The 17,262-nt window shown below is 45.3% G+C and overlaps 3 protein-coding genes and 1 non-coding gene across 6 annotated transcripts; 2 read left to right on the top strand and 2 right to left on the bottom strand.

Annotated features, from left to right (window-relative positions):
• Positions 1-305: 305 nt before the first annotated feature.
• On the top strand, positions 306-7,974 carry znf687b (zinc finger protein 687b). Of its 3 annotated transcripts, none has more exons than XM_069681086.1 (10): positions 306-337; positions 1,070-3,409; positions 3,674-3,972; positions 4,056-4,240; positions 4,414-4,590; positions 4,686-4,848; positions 5,110-5,448; positions 5,676-5,776; positions 5,882-5,969; positions 6,085-7,974. In XM_069681086.1, exons 2-10 carry the CDS (start codon positions 1,084-1,086, stop codon positions 6,691-6,693), a joined length of 4,287 nt encoding a protein of 1,428 aa, XP_069537187.1. In that variant the 5' UTR covers positions 306-337; positions 1,070-1,083; the 3' UTR covers positions 6,694-7,974. The 3 variants fall into 3 exon arrangements, with proteins under 3 accessions (XP_069537187.1, XP_069537188.1, XP_069537186.1); XM_069681087.1 differs by lacking the exon at positions 306-337 and adding an exon at positions 849-912 and having other exon boundaries at positions 3,707-3,972; XM_069681085.1 differs by lacking the exon at positions 306-337 and adding an exon at positions 849-912.
• On the top strand, positions 4,901-5,036 carry LOC138609565 (small nucleolar RNA SNORA13). The gene has a single exon (XR_011309490.1). It is a non-coding gene; the product is annotated as a small nucleolar RNA SNORA13 (small nucleolar RNA).
• A 1,431-nt stretch (positions 7,975-9,405) lies between the features above and the next one.
• Positions 9,406-12,358, bottom strand: aqp10b (aquaporin 10b). Its single transcript, XM_069680923.1, has 6 exons — positions 12,044-12,358; positions 11,185-11,311; positions 10,570-10,707; positions 10,014-10,132; positions 9,687-9,904; positions 9,406-9,607 (listed from the first exon to the last, which is right to left on the bottom strand). The coding sequence occupies exons 1-6, from the start codon at positions 12,356-12,358 to the stop codon at positions 9,406-9,408; spliced, it is 1,119 nt and encodes a 372-aa protein (XP_069537024.1).
• Positions 12,359-14,409: 2,051 nt separating this feature from the next.
• Positions 14,410-16,634, bottom strand: hax1 (HCLS1 associated protein X-1). Its single transcript, XM_069681804.1, has 7 exons — positions 16,473-16,634; positions 15,901-16,154; positions 15,600-15,799; positions 15,453-15,516; positions 15,179-15,312; positions 14,933-15,053; positions 14,410-14,805 (listed from the first exon to the last, which is right to left on the bottom strand). Exons 1-7 carry the CDS (start codon positions 16,535-16,537, stop codon positions 14,732-14,734), a joined length of 912 nt encoding a protein of 303 aa, XP_069537905.1. The 5' UTR covers positions 16,538-16,634; the 3' UTR covers positions 14,410-14,731.
• Positions 16,635-17,262: the final 628 nt, after the last annotated feature.

Here is a 17,262-nt window from a genome sequence, read left to right as displayed (position 1 = left end):
CGTTTAGTGTATTTGTTGCCATCAGAACCTCATAGTGGTGACATTGCTGTGAGTGTAAAAAAAAAAAAAAGAAGAACTGTAATCATGGCAAAGCATCGGTTTTGTGTAGAGACAAGTGTCCCAGCCTAATGTGGCTTCGCATGATGTTTAAGAATAGTCTAGATATTACATTTATTGATGTCCTGGACAGTAGAAGAAATATACGTGTCGTTTGCAGCATCCTCCATGCATTTTTCCAGCGCTATCACATCCTGATAGGATGTGTCTGGTCACGTGACGGGAAGCAAAGCATTTTCAGCTGAAAACGAGCTAGGATAGTCGGGAATCGCATATCCAGGTAAACAATCAAAATACATGAAATATTAAACGAAAATTCCCCATCCCAACCATCCTCTTCTGTGACATCGTCGACCCTACGTTCACCGGGTTGCTCTCGCTGTCAAACCATACCTCAGCAAACCGCTCCAGTTGCTTTTTAATGGCGAACGCTAGCTTGTTAGCTAAATGACCCCTCTCTGTCTTGGCTGGAACTCAGCGGCCAGCTAGTCAGCCTCAGCCGGGAAGGAATATCTTTAGCTTTAAAAAACCGAGGTCGCTACCTCGGTTGAAGAGCTTCTCAAATGGTTATTACTATAATGATTAGCATGCACAAAAAAAACATTAATGAAGCAATGTTTCCCATTCATAGAAAATTCGTGGTTATCCTGTTACCAGAGGAGGGTTTGGTTGCAGGAACGCCGTCGCTAGCGGGCTAGCAGGCTAACAGAAACGCTAGTGCAGGATCCTTGTTGCTTAGCTAGCTTCCCTGATAAAAAAGCTAACCTGCTGTAGCTTGGCAGTTTTGTGTTAAACAGAGGTACATACAAGAAACGTCATGTGCGGAATTAACATCGAAAATATGAACATCTTAAAGTAAGTTAACAATTTACATATTTTGCTTGTTATGGTATTTTAGCAGGTATGCTAGCAAGGCATAGCTAAAGATGATGGACAACAACACTGGCAGATTCGGGCTTGTGTACTCTGCTCTTTTCAACTGCTATATCAATGTGTGTTTTTTTTTTTACAGGAGTTGATCCCGGTATGGGGGACATGAAGACCCCAGATTTTGATGACCTGTTGGCAGCATTTGACATTCCTGACATAGATGCCAAAGAGGCCATCCAGTCTGCTCCAGATGAGGCAGAGGGACCCCATGGAGCCGCGGGGGCACCTCTGGGAAAATCAGACAGTGTGGTGGGGTCATCCTTGAGACCGCCAAGCCCCTCAGACCCCCAGGCGGACACCTCCATTGTCAGTGTGATTGTGAAGAATAAAGTTCGCCTTGAGCCTGCAGATGGAGGAGAGGGAGACACAGACCAGGACCCTATTGATGTGATTGCAGGGGTCGATGTGGGCCCCAGACTAGGTGCATGTGCCCCTGGAATGGCTGAATCCGAGGCTCTCAACCACAACGGTTTTGGGGCATCTAGCGCCTCGACACCCCTTCCACTCAGCCAGACTCAGTCTAATGGGGCACCGTGGTCAATGAACACCCCTAAAGTGTCTTCAGAGGCAGCAAGTGCTGGTGCAGCCAAGTCTCACAAGCAGGGAGGTAACATTTTCAACAGACTTAAGCCGCTTGTGGCACAGGGGTCTGGCGATCCAGTGGGCCGGGCCAGGAAGATGCAGCTTCTACAGCAGCAACACCAGCAGCAGCAGGATACAGGCCAGGAGAGGGCAGATGGCGTCAAAGCATCACTACCTTCATCATCCTCTCTATCAGCGGGGTCATCTCCTCTGGCTGCAGGTGGGCCTGTCGGACTAGCCTCGCCTTTCTTTCCTCCTTCCAAGCCTCTGCTTCCCACTCCACCCTCTGCCCTTTCATCACACCCGCTGCACTCGTCTCAGCCGTTTAACGGAGCTCCCAAAGGTGGCCCTGCTGGGTTTCAGCACCAGCAGATGGAGGAGGATGATTCAGATCCTGATTTGGGGAGTCCACTGGTGATCCAAGAGAACCCAGACTCCCCGACTTGCACTCAGCTGAGCCGACGTTACAAGTCAGACTCTGTGTCAGCCCAGCCCACATCCACGACTGCGTCTCACCCTAAACCTGGGGACACTCCTTCAGGGGCATCTCAGACTTCATCAACACCCCAGTCAGGCTCAACTGAGACTCCCCTGCAGGAGGACCGGCATCCAGAACATGTCATAGAGGAGCGAGACTCACCTGAGAGTCCTGAACCAGAGATGCCAAAATCAACTGCTCAAGCCGCTTCTAAGAGGTGCTCAAGCCCAGCGGTGGCCTCCACTCCACCTCCTCCTGAACTGCGGGAGCCCAAAGAGGAGGAGGAAGAGATGGAGGTGGGGAATGGCGTTGAGAAGGTGGTTGATGGCAAAGCTGACAAGGGAGAAAACGCTAGAACAAGTGAGGACAAGATGGAGGTAGATGATGGAAAGACTAAACCTGTGACAACTGATGGAGAAGTAGGCGTTGCTGCACCTGCTGCAGCTGGAGCTCCATCCCGACCCCTCAAAGTCAGAATAAAAACAATTAAAACCTCCACAGGTGGAATCACCAGAACTGTCACAAGGGTGGCGCCTAAAGGTGGTGCAGCAGGGAAAGGTTTGGACGCTAAATCTGGCGAGCGCAAGGTGTTGGGAAACAAGGCTCAAAAACTTGATGCTTCCTCTGGTCACCTGACGACAACCTCCCAGAAAGTAAGTGCTCTCAACGCTCTGCCCGTGTCCACACTCGCAGCCAGCAGCGTCATGCTAGCTGCTGCTACAAAGGTCCAAAACAAAATGGCTGCATCAGACAAAGCCAAGGTTTCTGCTACTGCTGTCAGCATCACTAAATCTGCTGCACTACCTGCAACTCCCGCTGTGTCCTCTTCACCCAAGTTCTCAGTGGCTGCAGGTGGGATCAGCGTACGTACAGCCACTAATAAAACAGCAAACGGTGGTAGCGGCACTATCATAGGCGGCACCCTCCAGTCAAACAAACCTGCGTCCATCGTCAACAGCACAGGTGCCGTCATCTCCCGCAGTCAGTCGAGCCTGGTGGAGGCTTTTAACAAAATCCTGAACAGTAAAAATCTTTTGCCGAGCTACAAGCCCGACCTGTCGGCTCCTCCTCCCCCTGAGTGGGGCCTCCCGCTCCCAGCCACAGGGTACCGCTGCCTGGAGTGCGGAGATGCTTTCGCCCTTGAGCGCAGCCTGGCCCGACACTACGACCGACGATCTCTTCGCATCGAGGTGACCTGCAACCATTGTGCTAAGAGGTTGGCCTTCTTTAATAAGTGCAGCCTGCTGCTGCACGCTCGGGAGCATAAGGAGCGTGGGCTGGTCATGCAGTGCTCACACCTGGTCATGAGGCCTGTCACTGTGGAGCAGATGATTGGACAGCAGGACATAACGCCCATTGGTGGTGAGTAGGGCTGCAGCCAATGATTATTGTGGTATCAATCAAAATGACTTTTTTTGTCAGGCTTCAAGTCCAAAACCAAAACTGAAAAAACTTTATATACAACTTTAAAAATGGAGACAAGCATAGAATTGAGCTCTACACCACACAGCTTTATTCCTATTAGCTTAGAAAGTCATAAACCATCTATATTTCATTATTCATCTGTGATTCATCTCCATGACCACGTCCCATTTGTCTCTTCTGTTCCCACCCTTGGTTGACCAGGCCTGCTCTCCTCTTCGTCCTCCTCTCCTCCAGTCTCCTCTCCTTCCACCACGACCGGAGGCTCCGCCGCCTCCGCCAACTCCAGCCCGATGAAGGACGCTTCAGCTCCGGCCACTTCAGCTCAGCCTCGACCGGTCCGCCGCGCACCCCAGGGCCCCCAAGCTCTGATGCCTCTGCCCTGCAAGAAAGCTGAGGGGCTGCAGTACAACAACTTCAAATGTCCAGAGTGCCAAACGCAATTCAACAGCAAGGCGGAGCTGGTCACCCACTTCCAGCAGATCAGAGCGGCTCCCAACTCTGTGAGTGTTTCTTTCATGCTTCTGATGCCTGCTGTTTGTGTTCACGAACCTTTTTTTTTGATTTTCCTTTTCTCTTGTTACAGACATGTACGCAATGCTCGCCTCCCATGATGCTGCCTAACTCGTGCGCGGTGTCCGCCCACCAGAGGATCCACAAACACAGAGCGCCTCACGTCTGTCCTGAGTGTGGTGGGACTGCCCGGCAGGCCAGCTTTCAGACACACCTGGAGGAGGCCTGTCTGCACTTTGCCAGGCGCATTGGATACAGGTGTGGAGACGCTGCGCCAAGACATCATGAAAGACTTAAATAGAAAGAGAACACATTATTTATAATAGTAATTTGTGACCTTGCCTCTAGCAGACGTTACAGGTTATACACACGTTTATCATCTTTTGTATTAGACCATAACACATCCAACTGTGTGTCATGATCTTTCCAAGGTGCTCGAGCTGCCAGGTGGTGTTCGGAGGGTTGAACTCCATCAAGTCCCACATTCAGACTGCTCACTGCGAGGTCTTCCATAAGTGCCCCAGCTGCCCCATGGCCTTCAAGTCTTCCCCCAGCGCTCAGAGCCACATCAGCACCCAGCATCCGACGCTCACCGGAGGACAGGCCAAGTACGGATCTACTGCTACCAAAACATATGTTTGACATTTGCTGTAAATAGTTAAAAAAAAACATGATTTTTGTTGTGTGTTTTCTTCTTTTGCAGAATGATCTACAAATGTGTGATGTGTGACACGGTTTTTACCCAGAAGCCCTTGCTCTACATGCACTTTGACACTCATTTAGCCAAGCAAAAAGTGCATGTGTTCAAGTGTCCTGACTGCACCAAGCTCTACGCCCAGAAAGGATCAATGATGGAGCATATTAAGGTGTGTTTTCTGATGAGATCATAGACTTTAGATGTTAAGCTGATCAACACTTTGCCTTTATATGTTGCCCGTTCATTGCTTCCTACGGTGAATGTGGTGTCAACAAAGGCATACAGCAATTTCTTGTATCGGCCTTAGCAAGGTTCCTTTCCTGTGACCTTGTCCTAAGTTCTATACCAAGTACAGAGAGAGTAAGAGGAATAAGTATTTATGAGTAATTGGTGTTGCTAATGCTCCATTTGTCACATTTGCCCCTCTCAGACGGCTCACAGAGGACCGTCAGCCAAACAGACAGACTCTCAGTCCGACACCTCGAACTCTGCCACGGCCCCGACCAACACGTCCAGCTCCTCCGGCACGAAATCCAAACCCTCCGGGAAGCCTGACAACTCAGACGGAGAGGACTGGGGCCGGGAACAGGAGGAGGAGGAAGAAGAAGAGGAAGAGGACGAGGATGACGACGGGGACGAGGACTACGATGCCCCGGGGGGAGGCAGCAGTCAACCTCCCGCCCAGACTGAGTGGACCTGCCCGCAGTGTCAGACCACCTTTACTGACAACGACGACTATCTGAGTCACGTGAAGATGGAGCACGGAAAGGTGTGCACGCTGCCTCTACTGATTATTTCTATCTTTTTGTACTATATCAAATACAGTTAGTGATCATCGTGTGGATAATAAAGCAGAAAAAGATCGATCTATTTTGAGGGAGGCTGTTGTTAATTTCCTGTCTTTCCTGTTGCACATATGACTGAAACTAAGTATCTTTTTATCTTATCTCTATCTGCCTCTCCGTGTGTGTGCGCGTGTGTTTGCCTACTCCAAAGTTCCCCTGTCGTATTTGTGGAGGCACGTTCAGCACGTCTTCCAGCCTGAGACGTCACGAGCGTGTCATTCATGAAGGCAACAAGAGAGTCTTTCATTGCCAGTGAGTCACTTCAGATTTTAAGATGACTTTTATTTTAAAAATGTCTTCATTTCCAGTTATTTGCTTAAACTATTTGCTTATCCCTTAAATGTAATTATTTTTCAGATATTGCACAGAAGGCAAGCGCACCTTTGGCAGTCGGTTCTTACTGGACAAACATGTTCGGCTCCATCACAGAACCACAGATGGACAGGTGAGTGGACGCCTCGTAGTGTTCAAGCTAGAAAAGTGACAAATTTAGGTGTAAATTACCTTTACACATGACAAATGCCGACATTCAGTCTCTCTTTCTGTATTTGTGTCCCCAGGGCCCCCCCATGACCAGGAAGCGTGCAGCCACGGGGGGAGAAGGACCTGGAAGCTCCTCAGAACAGGACGGGGAGGGCGGACCTCCTGGCGGCCGAGCAGGAGACGAGGAAGAGAACGCCACCGAGGACGGCGAGGAGGGTGCAGGTCCTGCAAAGAGAACCAGGGCGTCCATTGCGTCGACATCGTTGGCACCAGACGGGCTGGAGGAGGAGGACAACATCTTCCGCTGCGTCCCCTGCGGCTTCTCCACCGAGGACGGGGCGGAGTTTCAGCGCCACATCCCCCAGCACCGAGCCGACACTGCGTCCTTCCAGTGCCTGCAGTGTGGCGTCTGCTTTGCGTCGGCCGGCTCTCTCGGCCGGCACCGCTTCATCACTCACCGCGTCAGGGACACCCAGAGCGACGGGGATCGCGGCACCCCGCGCGCCCACGGCTCTCCCGACGGCTCGCCCGCCTCCTCCCCTCAGGCGCAGGGCGAGGACGGAGACGGGAATCTGATCTGCAAGGTGTGCGGACGGCGGTTCGACAAGGCCTCGGACCTCAACACCCACTTCAGGACCCACGGCATGGCCTTCCTCACCGCACACAAGACGGACAAGCCCCAGTAGAATGAGGGGGCGGGTCTTCTTTGTCGGACAGATCTATGAGGAAGAGAGGAGAGGCTGTAGAATATGAATGTGTATCCTGAGATGAAACGCAGCTGCGTCCTGTGCAGTTTTTTTAGCCACCATAAACAGTCTAACTCTATCTATGGCACCTCTTTTGTGCAATTGTTATCGCATGTTACTGGTCACTTAACTGAACACACCTGAGAGAGACTCTTGAGTGGAAAGGCTCTCGGACAACCCTCCTCCCCTCCCCCAGAGTAACGCATTTATATATCAGCCATACTGTGCTAACACATGTTCCTTCATTTCACTCTGCACTGCCTGCAGCCACCTGCCTGTTTATCATGTAACACAACCTAAATACACACACCTCCCACTGTCCTCCTGACCGCTGTAGTGCCCATATTTTTCTACTTGTTTCAATATTTATACTTGTTTGCCTCAAATCCATGCCTGTTTTTGCAGCATGAGATCCGTTTTTACAGCTTCAGAAGCTCATAAAACTGACCTCACGCTAAGATCTCGAGACGTCTGAAGCATGAAGGGGAGTGTTTGGAGGATTTGACACTGATTTTTATGTTGCTATAATATTTATTTATACGAAACACATCACAGCTGTTGGTTTTGCGTCGGTTGTGTCGGCTTCTAACGAGACACGACACATGCAGGCAAATCTTTATGGGACCAGGTTACGGCCGGTGTGTAACCTGTGTTGTGTGAATAATGTGTGATGTTGTTAATCGTTAAGCTAGAAGAAGAAGAGAGGTCAGGCTTCCTGCCAGTAGTATATGTGTACGAGTTTTGCCTTGTAAATACATATAATGACACTAAAAGAAAGCAGTCTGGTTTTAGTAACTTGCTATGATAATGTGAATACGTAAAGTATTTGTACTTGTACTGTTCCCTTTTTTTTCAAACAATTTGAAGTTTAAAAGAAAAAAAGTCCCCCCCCAGAGGTAGCTATACATTGTAATTTAAAAGCAGAGCGGGGTTGTGTCGTCTTAATGTGTATGAATACAAATGTTTATCTCTTTGAGACGGTTCTTTTTTATCTACAGGATCAGTGCTTGCTGTACTCACATTTCTTTTATATGTTTCAAAAACAGCCTTCATGCTCACTCCATGGAGGTTTATGAGTGGACTTTTTTTTTGTTTGTATCTTTTATATGTCATGATATCATATTTATATAGCTCAATAGTGGAAATTTCATGTCATTTTCTTTTCCATGGTTGTGGTCTGCTTGCTGAAATGCCATACACTTTTGTGCTGTTTCGAAATAAATGTGTAAAAGAGACAATTGACTCATCGTGCAGCAGGTTCATCTGCAGAGTTCAGGGTCGCATTCAGAGAACATCTTTCTGTTTTCAGTTCTGTCCACATTGCATTCACCTAGAATCCTATATATATTAAATAATCAATAATAACATGAATAAGAGTATGCAGCCATGCTAGCAGCTCTGCAATCCTCATTTTTCTCATATTCTACATAGACATGTAGAATCTGTAGGCAGTGACATGGTTTCAGGGATGACAAGCCTCCGCTTGTACTACGCTTGTAGTGTAGTCCGAGTATTATTGACCAATCACGTATCAGCAGGCTGCGGCTTATGCAGGTAAAACAGTCCGTGTGGAGAGCATAAGCAGGCGGAAAGTAATGCACCATAATGACTCCCGGCTCCCATCAGCGGTCATCTGACAATGATTTAGCTTCTTATTAATTTCTATAAACAGATATCTGCAGCAAGTTCCGCTAACAATCCATTCAGATCAAAAATTCAACTTGAGATAAATTCCCTTCATGTGTCGCGAAAGCCGTTTAGTGTTAAGATTTCCCGACTTCCCCGAATGCATCATGAACCATCCGACCTCCATTAAACAAACGAGCATTTTAAAAGTAGTTTTCTTCTCCTCTTGAGGACAGACCTGACAAAGGTTCATGTTTACTTTTTACAAATCTACATCGTGATGTTGACATTTCGGCAAAGGTAAGAGCCGTTAATAACAAGTAAATCACAAGAAAAACGGTTTGTTTTTCTGTAAACAATGCAGCACGAGGAAAAGAACGTCATGACCGGAAGTCGTTTATCGCTAACTGTTGGCTACAAACCCGGCATGTTCATGTCTTTCCCAGAGGCTATATCATCGCGGACTGTAGGCTTTTTTCACAGCGGACATTTTTACATTGAACAGTAGGAAAAGCACAGGTGTTTATAGTAACATTAATGATGGCTGTATTCCATTTAGCTGCCTGTCATGGCTTTCTGACACCTGAATCCAACAGTACCATTGTTAAAGTTATTATTAACACGTGCTTTTCCTCTTGTTGGATGTCAAATTGTCCACTGTGTGATAAACCCATAGCTGATGGGATCCGGGATTGGCAGCTCTGTGAAGCTGACCCTAACCCTGCATTCATGTAGTATCAGAATAATTGGAAACACCACCCTATAGGTGTTGAGATATTTAAAACCACAAATGTCAACCTGTCACTTGTGGTGGTGATACCAAAGGGGACCACAAAAGTGATTGTGATTCATCCTGTGGGGACCATGGATGTCTGTAGAAAAGGTTCTGCCAATCTGTCACAAAATATTTGGTGCTTGAGGAAAAATCAGTCACAGATATTTACAAAGACATTTTTACTTAGTTTCACACCATAAATAGAAATTAGTTTGTCAGTGGTTTTCTTTTTAACATGCATACATTTGACATTAAGTTGGTTTTTCGTAGCCTGGCTCCACCCCCTCCAGCTCCACGCCTATCTTGCCCTCAGTGGCCTCCTGACACGGTGTCTGCAGCTCAGACAGGCTGTGAGGATGATGGACCTCGATCATCAGCTGGTAGATCAGAGTTCCCACCAGAGCACCGACACAGGGAGCAACTATGGGCACCCACCACCATCCACCTCCGGCCCTGCAGGGACAGTAGATCACCGACAATTAGATATGGGGCCTACAGATAGCAAAATACACAAATGTGTCCAACTACTAACTTAAAAACATCCACTCCCCAGCCGGCGATGTACGTGAACAATCGAGGTCCAAAATCCCTGGCTGGGTTGAGGGCGTAACCGCTGTTGGAGCCCATCGAGATGCCGATAACGAGCACCACTGCACCCACCAGCACAGGCTGAAGACAGGCAGGGATGGAGGTGTTCCTCTGGTCCCCGAGAGCCAGGACACACAGCAGGAGAGCAGCTGTGCCGATCACCTGGAAAACAGAGCGGCAGGAAGAAGGTACGAGTGCACATTGTGTCTATTATTTAGGCCTTGAATAGAATAATAATGATGGAGAACCAGGGTTCAGCGTGCAGTCTGACCTGGTCAATGACTCCGCCCCACACACTGAGGTAGTCGGCCGGGTAGGTGGAGAATATGCCTGCTGTGGCGGTAGGCCCCGTGACTGTGAGCTCACCTCCGCTGTACAGCCAGATGGCATCTGAAAACATCTCATCATACATGTGAAAACACACACAAAGATATGTATGAATACTAGACTTAAAAACAGTACATATAAAAGTTGTGTGATGACTTTTATTGTCCGCCAGATTGCACTCTATGAGATGTTCCTTCTCCACAACTGGAGCACTAAATGTGCTTCAATCCACACATGAAAATACTCATCCTCAAATCTACTGTTTATAGAAGTATTGGGAACATTTAAAACTAAATTATGAATCTTCTTTAAAGAGAATAAAACTTCACTTGTTACACATTTTCCTTCAGTAGGAATCATCGGGCTTGGGACCAAATCCCATTGATTATTTGATCTTTTTATGAAATCTGTAGACAACAAAAGATTCTCTTATACTTACTCAGATACTTACTTTGTCAGATAATGTGAAGTAATTGAGGTGATCATTATAGGAAACTCACCGTAGTACTGCAGGGCAACAGTGGCAGCAGCCAGAAAGGCTCCCAGCACTTGGAAGAAGACGTAGAAAGGCAGCTTCAGCCAGGGATGTCTGCCCAAGACACACAAACTCAGAGACACAGCCGGGTTTAGATGGGCACCTCAGGCATCAATCAAGAGAAAGCAAAAATTAAGTTAAAACAATATATTTGTTGTCTTCAGAAATTGTTGCACAAACAAACACAAACGTAAAAAATATTATTTGCATTTCTGTTTTTGTGCAAAACCTAGGGACTGTAGAAAAATGATTAGGGATGGAGAATTTATTGTCATTCAGCCTTCTTTTGCAATTGAGGAGTTAGATAAATGGAATATTCACATAGCCATATTTTTTTGTTGCACATTAGAAGATCCTTTAAAAGAGAATGGAAAAAGTTAAGCATCGCGTCTGTATAGATTCAAACAAAACATGCATCAGTTTGAAGCAGCCGAGCGAGATCTATTGCCTTTTTTATACCTCCTTTATCCACAGTGCAACCCTTTTTTTCGCCCTCAACCACATCAAAGCTACCTCAAGTAATTAAACTTCATATGGTGGTGTTAAACTTAACAATGCTCATTTTCACACAGTCCCTTACCTGACACTCCTCGTGACACAAAGACCCCAAATGTTACCCCCAGAGCAAAACCCAGATTGATTGACAGATACTGTCCCTTCTTATCTTCAGATGTTGTCACCTGGGCAACGGAGCCACATCCGAACAGCTGCAATTACACGAGATAAAGAGCTCTATTAGCAGACTATAGAAAAGTCAGTGTTCCAGACGTGATGAAACTTTGATTTAACCTCAAGCAACCTGTTTCATAATCACAGAAAACGTCTGTCACGTTCTGTCACAGGTAAGCACCTTTGCGTAATCTCCCTTTTTTATGAACATCATTGCTCTGGAGCCGCTTTATGATTCGTCTTGTAAATGTTAATAACCCTGAGAGGTGAGAGACAGTCAAACAGATAAAACACACAAACACTGTCAGCACAGACGAACAAACATCTTTCCAAATCAACCCTCGCTCTTTGTCCTCCCGTCTTTTCACCTCACCCATCTTCGCCCGTCTGTCTCCCTCACTCACTTTTTATTCTGTCTCTTTTTCTTCCAGGCCAAAGTCCTCAGTTATCCATTGAGAGGAGACACTGACTACTTCAAAAATAGGGCAAGTATGTCATTGATTTACAATTTAGATACTTGATGTTTAGTCTATTGAATAAGCAGGAATTGGATAAAGTTTAAGAGAAGAAATTCAGCGTTTGTATGTATTTATTGCCTATTAAATTAAATAGAAAAGCTGCATCTACTGTATGAAAAAACAACTGCAAAAACACACTCTATGCCACAGCACACCAAGCGTTGATACTGCATTTCAAAGGTGAATCTTTGTTTGTACTTTGACGTGTTAAAGCATTAAAAAAAGTGTCTAAAAGTGCTCCACAATACTCACTATCAGGACGTAGACTCCCAGACACTCAGCCAAACACTCCCTGACCAGCTCGCTCCTGATCTGACATCTCCACAGCAGCCTGTCCATCCCCGACGCTTCCTCCTCTCCGTCCGGCCACAGCTGAGCTCTCAGAGCCGGGACGCCGTCGTCAGGCGGATCCTCTGACCTGCACAGCACTGCGCAGTCTGCCCTCCCGAGCAGAGGTTGCCCTTTCATACCGCAGCCGCGGGCTACGTCACACACTTTATGGCACGGCTGAGGAGGTGGAGGCATGTGTGCACGCGGGAGAGGAGAGTATTGTACTTTGTGGGACATGTTGGTGCCTAAGTCTCAGAGACAATTCACTGCACAGAGCTGGACTGACACTGGCCTGGTAGGTCTGCTGTGATCCCACCTGGTGGGAATTGGCTCTGATTGTTGCTCTCTTTTGATTGGTTATTTGATTTCTTCTTTACCTTTATCTCTCGAACAAGAAAAGTAGGTCCAAAAGCGTAAGAAAAACCTTTAATGCACGGCATCAACAGTTTTTTTTGCCGCATTGCGTCTGGATTAATTTCCACAGAATGAAGACGCTGATAAGAGACGAGATTGTACATTTATCACTGCAGCTTGTGATACGAGTAATTACGAATCATTAGAGGCAGATGACTTACTTAGCTCATAGTGTATGTAATGTTGTTGTGCTTTGACAGTCTGAGTGGGAAATGTGCCTGGGTAGTAAACATGCTCGTACATCTGTTTACTTTTATAAAATACACGACTAAAAGATATAACAGAAGAAAAAAAGGAGGAGTATACATTTTGCACAACTCCTAAGTGATTACATTTTTAAACACAGTCTTTTCAGATCATTAAACTGAGGAATATCCCATAAATAAATCAGGTATATTGTTATGTACAGTGAGAATAAAAAGTCTTGGTTTCCTGAAAAATATCCTGAATGAAAGAGAATCTAAAACAGAGTTTATCTTATAATGCTTATCTATTTCAAACCTACAGCTGGGAGTGATTTGCTTGAAAAAACAAACCAACAAAAGAGCTCATAGAGAAATGCACAGTGTGTGAGTGTTGCGCCAACCAACAGTTGTCTAAAATCCACCGACAGCTGGAGATGTCTCCAGGTACTGATGTCGAATAAAAAGAGTAGAAATAGGCCTCCAAATGGAGCCAAAACATTGATGCATTATGATTATTTCATCTTTAACACTAAACCCTGTTGTGTTTATTTCTGCACTATTGTTGATTCCTGTTATCAGCTGTCAAAAATGCTCAGATGTTCTTCACACGTTATCAACTATGTTTTTTTTGGGGACATTTTTGCCTTTATTTGATAGGACAGCTGAAGACAGACAGGACATATGGGGAGTGGGGGGCGGACATGCAGCAAAGAGCTGAGGGCCGGAGTTGAGCCTGCAGCCACTGCATCAAGGATATAGGGGGTGCTTGCTCTACCAGCTGAGCTAGACCAGCACCCCTACTCTGTCCTTTTACACATATATATGTATATTCCCAATATTTATAAATGTGCGAGAAAATAAAAAGTCATGTTAATATTTTAAAACCTGTGAAAACTTAGCACAGGAACGCAAATATGTATAAAATAGAGTAAATGTTAAATTAAACTCCAAGGCTTCATTATCTACACTCCTGAAGCCAGATTTGCAAGAACATGAGAGCAACGAGACCTTTTGATATTTCACACATGAAAGAGCACATTTAATTTTTCATTAAACATGGATTATCAATCTTTCTTTATCAAAGAGAGCACAGTGAAACGGCTAACACGATCGAGGTCACACTGACTCGATCATCATACGGAGGCCGTTTATGTGAGAAAGAAGAAGTGGGGAGGTTTAGGTGGACTATGCCAAATAAGACGGGGAGGTGAGAGCAGGTGGACTGAAGTCTTTCATACCCCGATACAAGAGCTTAACTGATAAGGAGCTGATAAGATTTGATTTTGATTAAGAGAGATTGCGACTGTTTCAGCTGGCAGAAACAGGATGATAAGAACAGACCTGGCAGCGTCCACTGTCAGTGTTTTGATACTGTGAGGCGCGGCTTTGTTTCAGTTACCTGGCATCCAAGTTAATCATCTTAAGTAAGGTTGGATGTAAAGTTAAACCCCGAAAACAACATAATGCCATTTAATTCAATACTGTAAACCTGAGAAGTTTGTGTTTTTTTGAATCATCAAAAAGTTGGGAAACTGACTGAAAACTTTGCTAACTTTAGCCACCAAAAGCTAACAGTCATCGAGACGAAGAGAGGCTGCAGCAGAGAACTTACTCTTGTATTAAAGTTGTAAAAAACAACAGGCAAAGAAGAAATATGTAAATATATTAAGACTTTTTATTTTACATATCACACATTCACAGTCATACAGGCTTATACTAATAGAAAATTCTAAAAATAAAATATGTAACTGTGAAATATTAAGTCCCTGATTTGTGTTGATTCTGCACAATCACTAGTCCTCTGGATCGGCAGCTTCTAGTCTATGTGGTCTATTGGAGAATCAAGTCACCATCTTTAACAGGTCAGAGATCCTTTTCCAGCACTTTCTTTTTGGCAATTGAAGGACATGCAAGTGTTTAACTTAGATATATCCTAAAAATACGCAAACTCACTGAAACAGCAGAATATGCCTCACTTTTTGCTCCACTTTTTTTTGCTTCCCTTTACACGTTATTTAAACCCTCGAAAGAACTTGGAGAATAACGAGTCATCATCACGCATGTCTGAAAACGGATGTTGACCCCCTGAAATAAAAAACAACAACGTATTAGATCAAGCAACTGCATTAGTCAAAATACTCTTAGAACACGCACAAGCATGTTCCTCCTGGTCAGCTGACGGTTTAAAAACAAACAATATGTAAAGACTGACCTGGAACGAGAGGTCCAGTGTGGTGGTCTGAACCCTCCATGCTACCAGGACCTCCTGAGCGGGTCACGGTGGTCTCTTCATTACCTTGGCCGTCTCTAACTGTTCGTCTCTCCTCGACAGTCTGACAGAAAATAACATTGTTTTATACATTTTGTAGGCATATTTATTGGTAAAATAAGTATTTTACAAGATGTGATATACTATATAGGTATTTTAATATGTAATTCATAAATATGTTTCTCTCACCCCATCAGGTTTTACCACTTTAGTGACCATGACTGACTGGAAGAAAGATCGGGACCTGGGTAGGTTTGGTGCCTGACCAGCAGGGGGCGTCAGAATCTGATCCAATCCACCTGAGGACACTGCAGAGTCCAGATCTACAAAGGATGGGGATTGGGGTATAACTCTGGAACTTTGAATAATTAATACTAGAATAAAACTCATAAATAATAATTAAATAAATGATAAATAAACAAATACGAAATATGTACTTTATGTATTAAAAAATATGACTTACCTCTGTCTTCTTTTGTCTCTTTCTCTGGAGCGTTCTGTGGCCCCTTTTTCCAAATATCATTAAACTATTAAGAAAATATAAAGTTAATGCATAGTTTTAATCAACAACACTTTTTGTTAGAATTAAAAAATAAAGTAGGATATTCACCTTAGGAAAAGGGGTCCAACCGTGAACCCCTGGGAACTCATAAGAAGGATGGCTGTCATGTCTGGGCTCTCTGGACGGCCCTGACTGGGGTCCTATTGAGTTCCCAGGTGATTTGAGCATAAAGTCTCTCAGGGGGTTCCCACGGGATCCCCCTTCACCCCTCTCTGCTCCGTCCTGAGGTGGTGGCAGCATGGGAACACCTACAACACAAGAGCTTGAATAACTATCTCTAAGGCTAGTTATGAGGAGTGGGAAATTACTCAGGCAGTACATAAAGTACATCATGGCTCTGTTTTCATACCAAAGGGTCCAGACTCTGGCTGCCCGTCCCTGCGGCCCAGCTGGGAGAAGATCTCCTCCATCTCCCTGAGGACATGGCCGAACACTGGAGGCTCCTGGATCCTCATCCCGTCAGGGCCAAAGCTGAATCCAAACCTCCAGTCACTGTCAAAGGGGTCCTGCTGGTCCCCCCGGAACCCGTCATAGTATAATCCATCTTCTTCATCATCATCGTCGTCATCATCATCATGGGTCATGGCATCGAAGAAGGGATCCCTGATGCATAACAGTACGTAAACGAGTACTCGTGCACAGTGACTATTACATATTGCTTTGAGTTAGCGTTATGTCAACTAACAGTTGCAATAATAGACTTTAAAGTACTCAATCGTATTAGTCCAGAGGTCACTCCAAGCCTAAATAGAACCGAAACCATGCTAGCTGAGGGACCCATGTGGTCATCCTGGCAGAAAACTCTAATCTTATAACTAAAGCTGTTTAACGAGCCAAACAGCGTGCAAGCAGGTACAAACTTCTGTTAGCTTAGCTGAGTAAAAGCTGTGTAGCTTAATGACTTTGACTCCATAAACTTACCTTCCGCCACGATAATGACCTCCAGGTACCCCGAAGAACCCGCGGAATAAATCAAAAACACTCATTTAATTACGATTTTTGCAGAAAACTAAACCATAATTAAGAAATATTCAGTTAACAGCAGGTACGCACTCGAGAAAACGTTAAGTCTCGGTTGTCAACAATGTCGTAAAGCGTTCTAGCATCTTCAGAATGACGCAACCCGTCGTCACACTACGTTACCGTAAATAACGGCAAATGTGCGCAGATATAACAGTAGTCTGCTGAAGTTTGAAATGTTGGAAATGGAGGATACTGAGAGGTAGTAAAACAAAAGCCCCGGTTATTACTTACCGTTAATGGTTTGTAATGCTAAAGTACATTTACACAAGCGGTTAAATTCTCCACCTAATAACACACGAGCAAATGCTGCTATATCAATGCATCATTAGAAAAAAAACCGGTATAATATATAATTCAGACTGATAGTTACCACTACATCGCATATAACTTAGATCATTTTAACAAAACACATTTCCAGATAACGTTTCTGTGAGTAAAGTGCTTTTACTGGTTGGGTACACACCACCACTTGCTGTCGAAATGTTTGCTTAGAAAAGCGGACTGCTGTTTCCTAGCAACAGCGTTCCATCAGAGCGCAAAAATTCCAACAAGCATTGTGACGCCAATCAGTAACCCAGGTAACGGAAGCTGTTGCAGTTCAGTAGGCCACGCTGTTTAGAGTGAACACAATAAAGGGGTTTGTGTGACAGCAAAGTGTACAATGAAAGAAGCATAATTAGGCGGGTAC

This window comes from Semicossyphus pulcher, unplaced genomic scaffold, assembly GCF_022749685.1.
Source record: "Semicossyphus pulcher isolate SPU_LCO1_2020_fin unplaced genomic scaffold, fSemPul1.0.p SCAF_5, whole genome shotgun sequence".
In the NCBI taxonomy this organism is placed as follows: domain Eukaryota; kingdom Metazoa; phylum Chordata; class Actinopteri; order Labriformes; family Labridae; genus Semicossyphus; species Semicossyphus pulcher.
Note: the sequence above shows the minus strand (reverse complement) of the source record. Positions and strands in the feature narration are given on the sequence as shown.